The 17,935-nt window shown below is 48.1% G+C and overlaps 1 protein-coding gene across 3 annotated transcripts in view; it reads right to left on the bottom strand.

Annotated features, from left to right (window-relative positions):
• Window positions 1–17,935, bottom strand: part of Tk2 (thymidine kinase 2, mitochondrial) — a 35,763-nt gene that overhangs the window by 9,354 nt on the left and 8,474 nt on the right. For all 3 annotated transcript variants that reach the window (XM_023709396.1, XM_004625916.2, XM_023709397.1), the window contains 4 exons: window positions 16,967–17,041; window positions 11,928–11,981; window positions 9,152–9,241; window positions 6,864–6,937 (listed from right to left, as the gene is read on the bottom strand). In XM_023709396.1, coding sequence (XP_023565164.1) covers window positions 6,864–6,937; window positions 9,152–9,241; window positions 11,928–11,975 — 212 coding nt within the window. In that variant the 5' untranslated portion in view covers window positions 11,976–11,981; window positions 16,967–17,041. The remainder of the gene's footprint in view (window positions 1–6,863; window positions 6,938–9,151; window positions 9,242–11,927; window positions 11,982–16,966; window positions 17,042–17,935) is intronic.

Genomic DNA, 17,935 nt, shown 5'->3' with positions numbered 1-17,935 from the left:
AGAGGTACACAGACCCATGGCAAGGGGGGAGGGGCCCACCTAGGTGGGGGTGCAGTGGGGCTTCTGGAGCCTCAGAGCCATTATTCCCTAGAAATCTGCTCCACAGGGTCTTATGAGACCAACTGGGTACCTGGGGGGGTGCCCCTTCTTACCCCCAACCCAACTCAAACTGAGGGCTTTTTGTACAAGCTTCCCTCCCTTCCCGATGCTCTTTTAAAAGAAGGGGTCCTCATGGGGTGGCCTCCCTGACAGGCAGCAGATCACACCCAGGGAAACCCTTCCAAGACTGCCAGGAGCCAGGTGCTGGAAGGTGCTGGAGGATCCCAGTGGCTGGTCACGAGCGGCATGAGGAAACAGAAGCCTGGATTCTATAACTATGACACATGAGGTGGTAGTACTGTTTTACCCACATGTGCAGTTTCCTTCTAGAAATTCTGCCCAGACCCACCCATGTCTGCCTCCATCATGGAGCACCAGGCACCCAGGACCACCCAATGCCTCCATCCCCAAAGCCCACGGAGGGCCAGCACATCTCTATGGTACATCTACATGACTTACTCACCAAAGCACACCCAGACGCCTCACAGCAACCTGCCCCCTGTCCCTTAGACCTCACCAAAACCAAGGTCTAGGGCCCACATGAGTTCTACAAACTGTTTTGTTTAACACAATTTTCTACAACTTTCCCCCAGAGGTCTAAGAAGCCCCCAGATTTGTCTGGGATGGATGAAAACAAAAACCTCACATTCAAACACTAGTTGCCTTATATACACAATTTCTTTCTCTCTCACAATTTCTTTCTCATTTGGGTCCCAATTTACAGATGAAGAAAACTGGGGCCCAGAGAAATCAGGCCCAGTTTGGTCTGAGACCAGCTTCTGATCTATGGGCCACTGCTATGAAGCTGTCCCATGGAGCCCAGTGTCTTCAGCATAAGCTCCAGGACAGCAGCCTTGGAGTCCACCATCTGGACCTGAGCAGGGCAGATCAGGCAGCCTGCCGGGGAGGTGGGAACTCCTTTGTACTATTCCAACAAGCCAGGAGAGTCAGTTACCTCGTCCCCAGCTGGGCCCACTCAATTCCTTTAGTTCTGCTCCCAGAAAAGGAGGACCAGGCAATGCTGTAAAACCTCGACATTTCATTACTCGGCCCCCAGGGCGAGCCACATGGTTGCCTGTGCAGCCCCTTTTAGCTACATGAAGGCTTCTCACCACTTCCAGCTTTTCATTTTGGCCCAAGGTGCCCACAAGTTTCCATCTTCAAGGACACCATGTCATCGAATCTTCCTCTCCAGCAATTAGCACAACCCCCTCATACCCTGGTGGCACAACTGCACTCAGACTGCCCACTCTAACACTGCTGGAGCTGCAGGGTGTCGGAAGAGGAAGTGACCGGTTCCTCTGCCTCTCTTGCTCAAGGCCAGAGGGCAAAAAAAGTCCTTCAAGAAATTTTGCTTTGGTCAAACACAATTCCAGCTGTGTGTACATGGGTTTTTCTAGAAATGAGCAGGCAACAGCAGAAAGCAAGACCACAGTGCCACATTCCTGTTTGTCCAGGCCCCCACAGACCCTTACGCAAGGTTTCCAGAGCTTTGGAGGAAAGGATCACTCCCATACTGGAAGGGGCTGCAGCAATAGCCCCACTACACACACACACACACACACACACACACACACACACACATCCCTTGTGAAGGGGCTCCCAGCACAGCACGCTAGGAAGAGCTTGCCTTACTCGTCCCAGGAAGTGGGGAAACAAGCTCCATGCAGAAGACAACGCCCCACACATGCCGGCACCTGGCTGAACTCCCACAGGCAGGAGGCAGTCATCCTGTTCCAGGTTGGCCACACAATCTAGCTAAACTCAATTCGATGCTACATGGTGTAGGCTCTAAACAATTATAGATACCCAGCTTGACATAACTACAGCCATCTTGGTTGCAACCACCGTTTTGTCCACCAGGTGACCCTGGCATGCATCCCAAACTGAATGGGACAAATAAAGTCATGAAGACAGCTGAGTGTAGTAGGCCAGCCACTGACAACCAGACTGTCTTACCTGACACTGCACATAGTTAGAGGGTTTTTGTTTTGTTTTGTTTTGTTTTGGGTTTTTTGGAGGAACCAGGGATTGAACTCAGGCCCTTGCGCTTGCCTGGGAAGCACTTATTCTACTGAGCCATCTTCCCAGCCCCTATAGTTACAGTTTTTAAGAAAGCCCAGCTACATTCCAATGGATAATGGCCCCTTTTGGCCAGCTTAGTAAATAAGCCTCTTGCTCCAGCCCTGTATTATGAACACTCCCCTATCTTGCCACTGCCCAAAATACACTTCTGTCCAGAGGTCCATAATAAATTTTACTTCGTGTAATCCTGGATATGTCAGCCTCTTTCTTTGGTCTTTCAGTCCCATCCGCTTTGGGCAGTTGGTTCTCACATGCTGGGACTGGTTTGTTGTTTTGTTTTTCCTGTATTTGAGAAGCTGTAGCTGTAAAGAAAGTAACCACAGGGGCTGGGGAGATAGCTCAGTAGAGTAAGTACTTGCCTGGCAAGCAGAAGGGCCTGAGTTTAATCCCTGGTTCCACCAAAATACAAATAAATAAATAAATAAATGTAACCACAAAGAAAGCCCAAATTCTAGTCTTCTTCCCATTCATTCCTCTGTAGCTCTAGCCAAAATTACTTCTCACTGTGCCTTTAGAGAGAAGCCCTAGGCCCATAATCCAGTACTAGAGAGGCTGAAGCAGGGGGATCACTCCAAGTTCAAGGCCAGTCTGCGCTTCATAGTGAATTCAAGATCAGCCTAGAATACACAGTGAGATGCTAGAGAGGGCAGGGGCAGGGGCAGGGACAAAGGCAAAGGCAGAGGCAGACAGACTCTTTGGCCTAATCCAGGCCTGGGAATCAACCAGGAATTTTCAAAACAAAGCTAACATAACAAAACCCCACCAGCCAAATCCTAAAGCAATAACTGAAATGAAGAATGAAACTGCAGGTCAGGTGCAGGAAACAGGATATCCTGCATTATTAAGCCCTCAGTTCTGAGGCTCTTGCCCTTGTGACCCCAAAGGCCCAGTCAGGCCCAAAAAAAGCCACAGGAGCAGGACTCCTGGGGGAAGGACCAGTGTGTGTAGACAGAAGGCTGCCTGCAGACACTTGGCTGAGGTCTTCTGCTAGGCCTTGTCCCTCTGAGTAAAGCCCTGCTAGAAGTGCAGCCATCTATCCCCGCCCAGCCGCACTGAAGCAGGGCACGCATGTTAGTACGGTGCACAAATGACCAGTAGCAAGCCTGTGTAGAAAGAGACAGGGTGTGCCCTAGGGGCTTGAACATGAGGACTTCTAGCCTTTAGGGTTCCACTGGGCCCTCAACGTCGGACCAGAGCCACAGAACTCTGGGAGTCTCTCACTACTGCCTCATTCCTTGCTTCCCACAGAGCAGGCTGCGGAACACCTTCCCCTGCCTGGAAGGCTCACACTCTCAGGAAGGAGGTGGCTTTGTAATTCCTTCTCAGTTTCTCATCTACCAAGTGGCCAACAATCAGATAACCAACACAGTCCCCGTCCCTATTCAGACCCTCAACCACACGGGCCAATGTCCCAAGTCCAGGGAACAGGAGCTGGTCCTGTTCACAGATGAATCCCTTCTTGCCCTTGGTTCTTTCCCTCCAAACCATGGGGACTCTGGGATATGTGATGAGGGAGGGGCGCCCCAAGTGCAGCTTTATTACAGGTTAAGAACAGAGATTATGGAACAGAATGGAAAATACACATGAGTTCCTAGAACAAAAGAGGAGACTCAGAAGACATGTCCAGGTTGGTAACACGCTGCTCTGGGCCACAGAGGCTGGGATGGTACTCTTGGGGGCAGCATCCATGGGGCTTTCCTCTGCCTCTGGAGGACTTCAGAGAAAGGCTCTGAGGACCAGCACCCCGTCCCAGCCCCCCGGAGACCATGCTGAGTGGCCATGTCATCCAGGATAGAAGCCTTCCCTAAAGACTGGAAGTCCAGAGTGCCTGAGGCTACATGCCAGCCAACAGTCTTTGGCTTCTTCAAGGGTCTCAGGCTCCACAAGTCTTCAGGAGAATCTATTGTGCTTGGAAGCTGTACAACCTTAACCAGAACCAACACCACAAACAAGGGCACAAACAAGGGCACTTCAAGCACTGAAGTTTTCTGTGGTTCAATGCCCCAGAGCTGCATGAGAAGTCAAGGGAGGTTTAAATATGAAGTCACCATGGTTGGAAAACGGCCAGAGAAAGAAAACATAAAGTTATTCTCTTCCTGCACCACACACAAAATAGCTCGGGGCACAGGGCCCATGTTACCTAAACCAATGCCATAGCCACAGTGATTGGGAAATATAGACCTGACTCATCAGAGGTGTGATGAAATGTATCGATGAGTCACCAAAGCTCACAGACGCCAGCTAAGACTGTGCCCTGGGATACACAAAAACAGACAGCTCCTGGGGATGTTTGCCTGGAGTTAGGGGGACAGGTTTGACAAACATCACAAGGGTCATAGATTCAAAGTAGGCAACTGGTCCAAAGGCTGCTCAAGAGGTGGACCATGGGAATTAGCAATAAGAAACGGGCTCAGAGGAGTTTAGAGTGTTGGTTATGCTTACCGTGAGCGAACTCCATCCAGGACTGGGCACCTCCTGCTACGGTTTACATCTGCACATCCCCCAAGAGCCTCATGCGTTCATAGGCGGGGCTTTTAGAAGATGACTTGGTATGGGGACATTGTAGCTGACCTGCCCTTAGGAGGTAGGCTCTGGTCAGAAAAGGAAGGACTCTGGATGTATGACCTAGAAGATGCTATTTTTGTTCGTGGCCCCACCCTTCATCTGTTTCCTGGCTGCCGTAAGGGGCACAGTTTCCTTTGGTATGCCCCTGTGTCAGACAACTATGGAGTGAAACATGAGCCAAAATAAACCTTTCTTCTTTTCAGTTATGGGTGTTGAGTATTTGTGCCCTGGTGACAAGGAAGGTGACTAAGATACCACCTAGCTCTTTTGTTTGCTCTCTGGTCACGTTACTCCAAGTCAACCTCCCTACAGAACCAGCCAAGCTCACTGTACTCAGGAGACAGAGACAGCCCTGCTACTCAAGAGCCACAGGAAGCCCCACCCCACAGCCCAGGCCCCTCCTCACTACTTCTGGCTGGGCAGCACACACATATCACAGGGGCTTCCTGTCCCTTCTTACCTCCCTTCTGCCTGTCCTCAAAGGAAATGGATTAACCTGGCAACTGACACCTTGTACCCACTGGGAACCAGGCAGCAGGGGGAAGAGGGGGCTAGCGGCAGGAATACCACTTGTCAGAGCAGAAGAACAAGCTGAAGCCCACCAGAAAGGTGTGAGGTCAGAGAACACAGCTACCATCAGAACTTGCCCTACTAAGAAGAATATACACAGTGTATTATTTGTTGAAACTGTACTTCCGATTTGATTTGAAACTGACTCACTGCTATCTGTTTATCAATAAAACTTTGAAGAAAAAAAAAAAAAAAAAGAACTTGCCCTAGCCACCTGCCACAGCACTGGCTGATATTCAGGTGTCTGGGGACCATGGGCACGGCATCTCTTTTTGGGAGTCACACAGACTGCAGACACAGCAGCTCACGACTGGCAGCACTCGAGTTAGTGGCACACTCACAGGAATCTGCCTAAAACAGAGGGCAGGGCCCGGGGGCTAAGTTGTTCTAGAGACCAAAGAACATCCAGTAATTAGTGAACAAATACTGACCAGGAGGGCTGGGGAGATGGCTCAGTGGAATAAGCACTTTCCTGGCAAACGCAAGGGCCTGAGTTCAATCCCTGGTTCCACAAAAAAAAAAAAAAAAAAATACTGAAACGGAGCCTGCTCTGTGCTGGTCCAAGTTAAGGAAGTAAATGAGATGCAGTCCCTGTCCTTGAGGAGCACATGGTCCAGGAGAGATGAACAATGAACACTTACATAAAATACACTACATTGAACCTTCTTCCATCTTGGTTAAAATTGGCCAAATGTTAATAATTTCTGTGATTATCTGAAATAAATACCACTGGAAAATCATTAAGAACAGCAAAAGGAGGGCTGGGGGTATCCGCAGCTCAGCGGGTGAGCACTTGCCTAGCACATACCAGGCACAGAGCTCCATCTTCAGGATCACTGAAGACGAAAGGAAGAAGACAGGGAGGAGAGAGGACAGAAGAGCAGAGCTGACAGAGCAGAGCAAGGGGCTCAACCCTTCCCCACAAGGGGTGGGGAGGGAGAGGAGGAGGAGAGCTGCAGAACTGAGGGACCTGCACGCAGAGGAGGAGGAGCACCTTGCACTGATGTCAGGGAGACAGCAGCAGCCCAAACTAAAAGTAGGAAGAGGTAGTGAAGCGGGTGACAGTAGGGGCCAGCCACTTCTCCTTTCTTGCACTCCACCGCCTCCTCACCCTGGGTTCCTACAGCCATGTGGCCAATACTAGCAAACTAGAAGTGGAGGCCCAAGAAAATGTTCATGCCCCTTGGCTGGCGCTCTTACCCTCTGCCATCCCCAGCTTATGTGCTGGCCCCAGAGGAAGGTGATGGGCATGCGAAAGAAAGTGACACTGCCCCATTCACCCTGGCAGAGATCATCCCAGCCTTGCTGACTCCAGGCATCTCACAGAGGGAGGGAGCTGCCCACCCTAGCCAACACAGCAACCAGTGCAGGGAGCTGTTGCCCCTGAGACTTGTGGTTGTTCATTACTCGGTGTTATGGTGCTAACGGGCAACTGATACAGCAGAGCAGGCACTTGTATCTGTCAACTAAACAAGCAAGTTCCATCTTCATTTTTAAAAATCAATGATTAAATAAACTATAAATGGTTAAAAAAACTACAGTACCTTTTATAAAGGTTTTCTACAAAAACATATCTTGCACTATGAATCGACCTCTCCATCAGCCGTACTGGTGACACCTAAAGGAAAAACAAGAAGTGATCAACTCAGGTGCAGAGGAGGGGGTCCAGAAGCCTGTAAGGGCCTGTCCCACACCAGTGTTATCCCCTCATCTTTGCTGAATACAAGAATCGAGAGACTGTGGAGAAAGGGGCAGGCCCTGAGCAGAAGCCAGGTCCCACACAAGGATGCACTGTGCTCCTCCCTCTGCCTAAGCACCCCCAGCTGGAGCTGTGGGGACAGTGTGGGAGCAAGGGGCTGACGGCTCATCCACAGAGGCCTCTTTCCCAGCAGAGGTGAGCTTCAACCAGGATGCGCGGAGACACTGGTGGAACTGCCAAGTTTGCCCACTGAGGCTCACTGTGGGGGAAAGGGGACATCAAGGGCCTGAACAGGGTGACTTTGCTTTAAGAAGAGTGCCTGTGTGTCGGGAGACCTCGCTGCACAGAGCTAAGATGCTGACCAGGGACCTCTGGCTGTGCTGGAAAAGCTCATATGCCTAGTGCTCTGGAGTCAAGATATGACCACGCTGAGGCAGCAGGGACACTCCCCATTCCAGAGCAATGAAGCTGCCAACCTTAGACATCAAACAGTCCTCTTAACTGGCAAAATTTACAGCTTGGAGACATCTTCACACTGACACCCAGGGTCCTGCTCAGTCCCTACACTTGCCCTGGCATCCTCTTCCTTGGTTTGAAACCAAATAAATACAGCTGTCTCCCGAGAGAGAATTCTGACTTTCCTGAATGTTCCAAAAATCATACTACTGGTCTCTCTTACTTAAGCCAATCACAGTCCACTTGTTGAGATTAGGGCAAGGCCAAGAGCTCGATTCCTAGATGCCAGAGACAGAGCTCCAAGAGCACTGGCATGAGGTCCACTCCTGGGCCTCTGAGTACAGAAACTTGGAAGGCCTCGTCATGCCCAAGAGGAGGATGCCAGGACCCTGCCTCTCCCTGCCAGGGTTCCTATGTCCTCCACAGATGAGCTTTCCCTTCATCCAGTGTCCCTTGGAGAGAGGAGAGGCCCTTCCCTTAACACCAAGTGGACAAACTGCTCCATGGGGGATGGTCCACAGTACCTGTGGACCAGCAAATCAGAGACACATTCAAAGCCACAACCCAGGAATCCACTAATGCACCCTCCCTCCCTGTCTACCCATTCCTCCAAACCTCTACTCATCACGTTCCTCTCCATCCTCTCTGTATTCACAGCTCTGCTTACCTTTCCCTGGCTCTCCTCCTGTTCTATTCTCCTAGCTGTCTCTGCCTCCTTAGCAAGAAATTTTTTACCTGGGTCCCTTTATATTCAGATATTATTAGATACAATTTAGGTTTTCAATTGACTGCCCACTCAGAAAAATGTGGGGTAAGCCAAGAGAAAAGTACTAACTTCAGATCCTCTGATCTGTATCCTATTTGGAGAAAGAGAAATTCATATTCACCAAAAAGGTCTTCCTCACATCTCCCAATGGGAAAAGACACAGTTTTGTGTTAATGAAAGCTCTAGGTGCAGAGACCTGGATCAAACTGCCCGGCCCACTAGCTATACGAACCTCTCAGGCTATAGCTCTGTCCTGTACCTTTCATGAACAGCATCTAACACAGATGTCTTAGGTTGTGCTTAGTTTTGAGCCACAGGTACAGTTGGGGTCTGCCCAGCCACCTTTCTTCTAAGAATCTGTTCCTAGTCATGGCCCCACTGATAGGAGGAGCTGAGCAGCATGCTCACCCTGTCTCTGCCCCAACACTTGAGTGAACCAGGGCTGATCACTGGCCCCAGTTGAATCAGATTTGTTCAAGAATCTGAACTAAAAGCCAGAGCCAAGAAAGTTTAATTGGTGGTTCTCAAACAGGTAGACATCCAGGGTGTGTATTGGACAGCTTGACAAACACATCAAGCCTCATCTCCAGAATCCGATTTAGAGGTCAGGCATGGGGGCAGAAAATATACAAGATATATATGCCAAGTTCCAGTGGGCACCGTGGCTGTCACCACAAGCCCACACCATACTCTGAGAAGAACGAGTCAAATGGCCCAGTCATGAAGACGTGAGTGCAAGGTGGCATTAGCATGCACTCCTAGGACAGCTGAAGGACAGGTGACCTTGCCCCAGCCGCACAGGTTGCGCAGCAGCCCCAAGGGCCCTTGTAGGCATCCTCCCAGCAAGCACAAGTCCCTAATTTGGGGAAAGTTTTATTTGGCAAGGCTGAAGCCGAGTACCCCAAACATGCCTGAGGACGAGTGTGCTGGTCCAGCATGGTGAGCTGCACATAGGTCTGCAGTGTGAGGCCCCATCGGCTGGCATCACGGTACATCAGGCCCTGCAGAAGGGAGAATGCAGCATTTTATGACAAGCTGGCATCTGCAGGACCCTGCTCTAGCTGTCACTAAAAGCCAGCTAAAGAAGCCTACACGGGGTCAGAGGTGAGCCCAGAATGGCACAAGAGCTCTCAAAAATGAGGACAAAGAGAAGCACCAAAGCTATTACAGGATGGCCCAGTGATAGCTGAACCAGAATTTTCCCCAGGGACCATACCCACAGAGTCATGCAATAAAGGTTCTCTGGGCCCCCTGGGGTCTGTTCCCTATCCAACAGTACAGTGAGTGGGCTAAGCCAGTTCTTGTCACCCACCCTGCTCAGAACCTTCCAGGGGCTCCGCATTACACCCAGAACGCAACCCAGTTCCTCACTGCAGTCCACAAGGCCTTGGACTCGGTGCCACCTCTCTCTTCTCCTACCACTGTCCCTCTGGCCAGTCCAAGCAGGGCCCCACCCCAGAGCCCCTGTATCTGCCACCGCTGCTGGAATACTTCCTCCAGATGCCAGCAGTGCTCCCTCTTGCCTGTCCAGGTCTCCACTCAGATGTCACCTTACCACACTGTCCTATCTAAAGCAGATACCCACCCACTCCCAAACACTCTATCACTAGTAGATGCAAAATACCTCCTGCTCCATTGTCCATTCACTAATTTTACTCTGTCCCTCTGGGGGCAGTAATCTGTTTGTTTCTCTTTGGTTGATGAAAACCTAATACACTTCAATGGTTTGCACTGAAAACTGCAGACCTTCAAGGGAAGGTGCAGGAAAATCTCAGAAAGGCTGGGTCCAAAAGGCCACAGCCACTGACACGCTTCAGAGAACCAACCAGACAGTGATGGGCTGACAGTTCTCACAAAAACATCTACCTTGCTCCTCTGTCCACAAAGTGTAAAAAGGTTACGTCTGTTATATTTTTTCTTACTCACTTTCACTGGAAATGCTGTTCGGATCAAGGACACTCAGCCTTCTGAGGGATGATTCTGTCAGTGATGTGGTAGCACTACAATTCCTGATGTGCGCAGTCCTAGGTGCCTTCCCTAACAGGCAAGCCCTGCTTCCTCCCTGGCTTCTGGAGAACATTCTTTGTCACACTGGCACTCCACCCGCTCCCACAGGCACGCAGGTGAAACTCCTCTCGTGTCTCTGTGGGATTCACTATTCAAAAGCCCTGCGAGCTGGCCTTATTCAAGTAACATCTTTTCACCCACTTTAGCTTTCTTCACGGTTCCTACCACCACCCACCAGTCTCCATCTGCCTCCTGCCTTCCCATACGAGAATATTAGAGGCAAGAGAAAAGAGGCTTCAGCATGCTCACCTGCTGTCCCAAGGTCCAGAACAGTATCGGCCACACAGAAGGTGTACACTCGATACTGGCCAAATGAATACACGGACAAGCACCTTCTAACAGTCTATGTTCAAGCAAACAACTGTGACTAGAACAGACACAGGCCCTCCCTGCAGTGGAACTCAAGGGTCTAACAAGCCACATGAGGTGGCAGCCGCATTACTAGAACTGAAGGAGCAGCACAAGCTGCCAAGTCCCAGGCTGAAATCTAGATCTGTCATACATCAGAAGTGTGACCTTAGATCATTTACTTAAGTTGCAGTCTCCCAAAGTAAAACTAGCTTTTACAAGGGGAGCCCAGAACCAACAGGCCTTTGTTAAGCCCTCTTGGGCAGGAGCCAGGGTCTGTCCACCCCTTCCAAGCACACAGAGCTGAGTCTTCTTGTGGGAAAGGAAGGTGGACACCCCCCACACTCCAGCCCCTACTTTCTAGGTCCACCCTGAGAAGAGGCAGGTAGCTTCAGGGAAAGACAGCCAGTTACTGGATGCAAACCAAAATCTAGGGTTCAGCAAAGAATCTGACGTTATGACTTGTGTCTAGATGTGCCCCAGAGCCTCATGCGGTCCTAGGTGGGGCTTTCCAGAGGTGGCTGGATCCAGAGTGCGTGATGCTGGGATAAAGGGTGTGTGGTTACTAACTTAGTCCACTGACTGGCTTGGAATAGTTCTGGGTGTGGATGACAGGAAGGCCCACCCTGGGAGGGAGTGCTACCCACCCCTGTGGCATGCAGCCTGGGTAGGATACCAGGGATGGAAACAGGGCTGTTGCCACAGCTTGCTGCTTTTTATTTCACTGCTTGCTGCCTCTCTGCCTCCTGCCCACCACGATTTGTGGCTCCTCTGCAAGGGCCCTCACTATGCCACCCTGCCTTGGAGTCAGGGAACTATGCGCTAAAACCTCTACAAACTATGAGCCAAAATGAAGCTTTCCTCCTTTAACTTTGGGAGTTGTGTATTTTGTCTCAGCAACAAGAAAAGTAACTAAGATACCTGGTTACTTAAGAGTTTGGAGGTCCCTTGGCTCTGCACACCTACCCAGATTGTGGAGATCTGTGACCTCCAAATCCCAATACACTACTATCTTTTGCTTGTCCCTTCTGTTGTCTTCCAACTCACCTAACAATGAGAGAAATGTCCACACAGCCTTGGGCTCAGGTTTTAACACCACCTTCCCAGGTCCTGAAGGAGAAGCTACGGCAGTGATGGGGACCTCTTAGAGCCCAAGTGCCAAGTGGCAACCCAAAACCCACTTATTGGCCACAAAGCACCAACAAAAACACAATAACGAATACCATAGCTTTGCCTCCCCTGTGCTTGAGGTTCACCCAAGAAGCCACTCACCAGAGGATTGTGGCCACGGACGTTTCTCCACTTGGGCACAGGTTCCATTAACACCTGGAAGGAAAGAAAACCTTGAGCAAGCTGCTATCACCCAGTTAAGCTCTGTGACAGTGGGCAAGTGTTAAGAAAGAAAGACACTACCAAGATTTGGCTGCCCAGGGTGGGCCCAAACAGCTGAGCAGCCTCTGTGAAGCCACAACTCCATCTAGATTGACCTCCTCTTGTAACTTCTAGAAATGACCTGAAGGGTGAGTGACCATCCTAAAGTCGACCAGCTCTCTCTACCACAGAAGAACCAAAGGACAGGCCCCTGAGCCAGATACCAAGCTGGGATCTGGCCCTACCACACACAGGCCATGCATATGCATCACTTCTCCAGAGAGGCAGAATCAACAGGATTCATATAGAAATAGATACATGAAATCCCTAGTACCGCAAAAAAAAAAAAAAAAGAAAGAAAAGAAAAAAATAGACACATGAGAATGCATTAACTAGGGAAATTAGCTCCTGGGGGGCTAAGAACCCTACCTCACTACAGGCCGACTACACACCGGAGTCCTTTTTTTTTTGGTTTTTGGTTTTTGTTTTTTGTTTTAGTGTGTGTGTGTGTGTGTGTGTGTGTGTGTGTGTGTGTGTCTGTCCAGCTCAGCCCACCAGGGGGCGGGGCTGGCTGGCATGTGGTGCTGGGGGATTGAACCGCGGTCCCTGTGCTTTGCTAAGCTTGTTCTAAGTAGGTGCTTTAGACCACTGAGCCATCTCACCAGCCCCCACACCGGAGTCCTTGAGATGCTAGCAGCACAGCTCAGTCCGAGTCCAAAGCCTCAGAAGTGGTGAAGCCAATGGTGTAACTCTCAGTGTGAGGTTAGAGGCCCAAGGACCTGCAGTGTCTGGTGCAAGTGTGGCCTGAACCTCCAAGGCTGGAGATCTGGGACTTCTGAGATAACAGGGCACGGCAGGAGGAAGCTCCAGAACAGAGACAGCAGGAATCTTTTGCTCTTGGAGTTTGTTCTATCCAGACCTCTAGCAAACTGGGTGTCTGCCCACACTCAACTCCCTGACTCACATTTCAGTCTACCCAAGAACACCCCCTACATATACCCCAAAACAATGACTTACCAGTTCTCTAAGCATAAAATCTCCCTTTATTCAATATGGGGGACATATTCCACAATGCCAGTGGATGTCTGAAGCTGTATATATTACCACACCACGTACCTACATATGTGTACGTATATATTATATAGTATGTTTCCTGTATATATATATGCCTACAATAAATATTTTTTAAAATTGTTTGATGTAGGGTCTTGCTAGACAGTTCAGACTCATAGTGATCTTCCTGTATTAGCCTCCCCAGCACTGGGATTATAGGCATGCACCACCATGCCCAGTTTCAAGGCCAGCACAGCATACAGTACTGGGATAAAACTTAGGTCCTTGCACTTGCCAAGCTGTTGCTTAGACCACCAAGCTTTCTCTCAAGCCCAAGTTTAATTTATAAATCAGGCACAACAGGAGGTCAACAATTAATAAAATACAGCAAGTAGTAATATACTGTCATAAAACTGCCAGCATCACTACTCTTATACTTTAGGATGCTTAAAAGTGCCTGCAAGCAGGCACAGGGGCAAGGGGTTCGATCCCTGGGCCTTCATGCCGGCCCTGCCCCCGGGGTGCATCAAGATGGCAACTGAGACTGGGCAGGGCCCATGCCTATAATCCCAGCACTTGGAAGGCTGTAAACAGGCGGATCACTGCAAGTCCAATCTAGTAGTGAGACCCTGAACACCCTATAGACCCTTCCCTAAAATACAAAAAAAAAGATGCTTATTAAATTATTAAGGCTGAATATAACCACTGGAGCACAAGTAATACAGCTGATCTGACAGCCAAGATGGCTACGAGTAGCACAACTACAGAGTAGAAATGCTTGTCAGAGGGATGCTTATGTCTTGAGTAGGACACGGCAAGATGGCATGCTATTTCATCAAGTACACTGCTTTACGGTGAGCAATGTATAACCTTATGAATTGATATGGTTTTGAACCATTTCCAGAATTTTCCATTTAATATTTTCAGACTGTGGTTGATCTCAGGTAACTGAAACCACAGATAAAGGTGGGCCCGCTGTATTCTTTCATGCAGTCAGGTTGGTATCTAAAATTAACCAGCATATTATGTAAAACTTTTAAGTTAGTTAGCCTTCTGAGCCTTGGTTTCCTCATCTGCAACTTAGGTCTTAATAGTAGCAACCTTGAGAGATTACTCAGGTAAGGATGAAATCAATTAGATCATTGAACAAATAATCCATGCCCAGCATATAGTATTATACCTGTGGTACAGATGTTGACTGTTGTTATCATGGTTAGTTGGCTCTTCAAGGGTCTTCAACGAGTATGTGACTGCTTCTAAACTGCCAGAAAAGGTATTCCGAGTCCCTAACACCCCTTCTTCCCCAGGTTTGGTGCTCCAGAAGACACAGCATACAACACTCACAACAAAGGTTTATTACTGTGGAGGGCCAGGGAGATAGCTCAGTGGAATAAGTGTTTGCCTGGCAAGCACAAGGGCCTGAGTTCAATCCCTGGTTCCGCAAAAAAAAAAAAAAAAAAAAAAAAAAAAAGATTTATTACTATGAAAGGACACAGAGCAACATCAATAAAGAGAAAAAAGTATCCTGGATGGTAGGAACCTTTCTAAAATCTACATATCCTAGCTAAAGGCCAACTTGTAAGCAGGCCTGTGTGTGGACAGTTGGATCACAGGCCCTGCTATCAACTCTTTCTACACAGAAACACATGAACGCAAGAAAGACAATGTTGATAATCTTTAGCAAACCTATGTGTTTTAATAGACGAAAAGACAGGAAAAGGAAGGAGAATGACTGCAATTTCAAGAAAACTGGTACAGTGTGATCATCCCTAATCTGAAAATTTGATATCTAAGGTTTTCTGAGTGCTGACATGATGCTGCAAATGGAAAATTCCACACCTGACTCCATGTGACAGATCACACACAAAAGGCTGGCACACTAAGAATATCATATTGAATTACCTGCAGGCTACATGTACTGCATAATCACACTGTGACATAAATTAATTTCATGTTCAGACTTGGCTTCCATTCCCAAGACACCTTATCAAGTACATGTAAATATTCTGAATCTAAAAACATACAAACTCTGAAAAACTTCTGATCCCAAGGATTTTTCAAAGAGTTAGCAGGGTGTGCTGGTACACACCTGTAATCCCAGCACTCAGGACCTGAGGCAGGAGAACTGTTGCTAGTTCAAGGCCAGCCTGGGCTCTACAGTGAGTTCAAAGCTAGCCTGAGCTATACACCGAGACCCTGTCTCAGTGAATGAATGAATGAATGAATGCATACATGCCACAGACACAAAAAAATTATACCCATTATACCCTATTAAATTCCAGAATAAGGAAGAAGAATCAGAAGCCCAGTGTAGAAATAATTCTTAAACACCTGTGAGATTATCTTAAGTGGATATAATTTAAATAAACTAGAAGTTATATTAACTGGCTACATATAATAATACTCTCCTTGGACACTAATGTCTCAGACGTCACACTGTCACATTTTAGTCCTCTTCTATAGTCTGATGTTTCTTCTTTCAATGTAGACTCTATTCCTAGTCAGACTAAAGAGAGCCATACCAGCACCCTCCAGTGGAGGGGCCATGAGTCACATGTGGCAATTATGGGTTGTTGTTGGGTTTTTTTTTTTGGGGGGGAGGGGGAGTTGGCAATTATGTTTTATTTTTATTATATTTAAAAATTTTCTATTATGACTTTGAACTGTGACTAGATTCCTCTTGACTTACAATGGGGTTGTGTCCCAATAAATCCATCTTAAACTGAAAATACCTTAAGTTGAAATGCACTTAATACACAGATCTACTGCACATCAGAATACTGAATGTGTACTGCTTTGGCACCACTGCAGCGCCAATGTACTCTCCAGTCAAATCATTTTCAGTTAGGGACTCTCTGTAGTCCAAAATGAGAGATGCAGTATAGACAAAATGCATTCAGATTTCAGATTTTTTTTTTAATTTTATTTATTTATGTGTGTGTGGGGGGGGGCAGCTCAGTCCACCAGGGGCGGGGCTGGTTGGCATGTGGTGCTGGGGGATCGAACTGCGGTCCCCGTGCTTTGCTAAGCTTGCTCTAAGTAGGTGCTTTAGACCACTGAGCCATCTCACCAGCCCCAGATTTCAGATTAATAGAAAAAACTAGATCGTAAAATAGCTTGCTGATTTTTTTGTAAATTCTGACTACATGTTGACCTAACAATATTTGGGCTACCTTGTGTTAAATAAAATGTTCTTTAAAAATCAGTAAAATAAATGTTCTATTTAATTAAGGTTATTATAGTTGTTAAATTATATATTAAATAACAGGAGGTAGAGAGCTCAATCTTCTGCAAATGGGAAGAGCACTGAGGGAGGGAGAGTGGAGGGAAGGGACAGAAAGGGGACAGAAAAAGAATCAGACGTGTTAAATACACGCATCAGCTCCCCAAGAGGCATGTGATCAACACATACTATATACAAGTACCAACATAAAATAAAAACTGAGCGGGAAAATAATAAAAACAGACAGATTTTGAAGTTTAAAAAAATTTTTTTTTTTAATTTAAAGATTAAAAGAAGAAATGTTACATTACAGGCTGAGGATATAGCTCAGAAGTGGAATCCTTGCCTAATATGCACAAGGCTCTGGGTTCAATCCCAAATGACATTAACATAATAACATGTTAAATTACATATATGCTGAGCCGGGGAGATAGCTCAGTAGAATAAGCACTTGCTTGGCAAGAGCAAGGCCCTGAGTTCTACCCCGGGTTCCGCAAAAAAAAAAAAAAGACAAAGAAAAATAAATAAATAAAAATAAATTACATATATGCCTTGTCCTTTCAGCTTGCATTTTATTCATATCGGACAAGGTTGTTCCATCTTCGCTATAAATTATCCTATTAAACCTTTTCAGGCCTCTTCAAACCCAGCGTAAATATCGTACCTCAACATCTGCTGTATTGGAGAAGAACTCCAGGCATGTCGTCTTCCCACTTGCAATATTGCCCTCGACACAGATCTGGTAAAAGACAAAAGGAGTGTCAGAGCCAGAAACCAAGCCCCACGGCGGCCACGGTGGCGAACCTGCGGCGCATGTGCGGCAGCACGCACGCAGAGCCCGCCGTGGTGACGTCACAAGTGGTACGCGCTGTTCAGTCTAAACTAAAACCTCAATATTCAGATTAATTGCAGTGCTGGCACTTTGCAATAAGTAGGCTCTGAGTTGTCGTTTGGGCACTTGGTCTCTAAAATGTCTGTCATCACTGACCTATGACGACATTAGGGACTTTCTAGGGAAGGGCTCTGGTGAACACCCTAACTGGTTCTGTCCAAGGCTGGCGGAAACCAAAACCCTTCCTCAGGAAACTCCCGAGGTCCCACTGGAATGACAAACCACACCAGCTGGGCTGTTCCCACCAAGTCTGTCAGGGCAGGCACAAGGGTCCTTCCAGAGTAAACCTTCCTTTACATCAATTCCTACACTGCACACAGCTTGTCCCCACAGCCCAGCTCTGCGCTAGGCCCCTCAGGCTGTGTAAGTGTCCGTTTCCTTAACCAGGGTCTAATCAATGGCTCTGAAGTCTGGAAACACGTTAAGATTTAGACAGAGAACAGCCCACCGGGCCTTATCCCTCCAAGTGGGGCTTGTGGAAGGTGACTGGATTAGCAGGCGCTACCACCCGTGACCCAGAAAATACATTTCTGAGGTGTATTTTCGTCCCTCCCCAGCCTTTCCCTTCCCTCTCTGCCTCCTGGCTGCCGTGAAGGGAACAGCTTTGCTACCCTATGCCACAGTTTTTGCTTTGAGGCCAGACACCCGTGGTCTGCAAACATGAGCCAGAAGAAGCCACTCCTGGAGGTTGTGGGTGCATGGTGCTGGATCTCAGCAACAAGGCAAGTGGCTGAGACACAC

Source organism: Octodon degus, unplaced genomic scaffold (assembly GCF_000260255.1).
Source record: "Octodon degus isolate 3935 unplaced genomic scaffold, OctDeg1.0 scaffold00011, whole genome shotgun sequence".
NCBI classification, from domain to species: domain Eukaryota; kingdom Metazoa; phylum Chordata; class Mammalia; order Rodentia; family Octodontidae; genus Octodon; species Octodon degus.
Note: the sequence above shows the minus strand (reverse complement) of the source record. Positions and strands in the feature narration are given on the sequence as shown.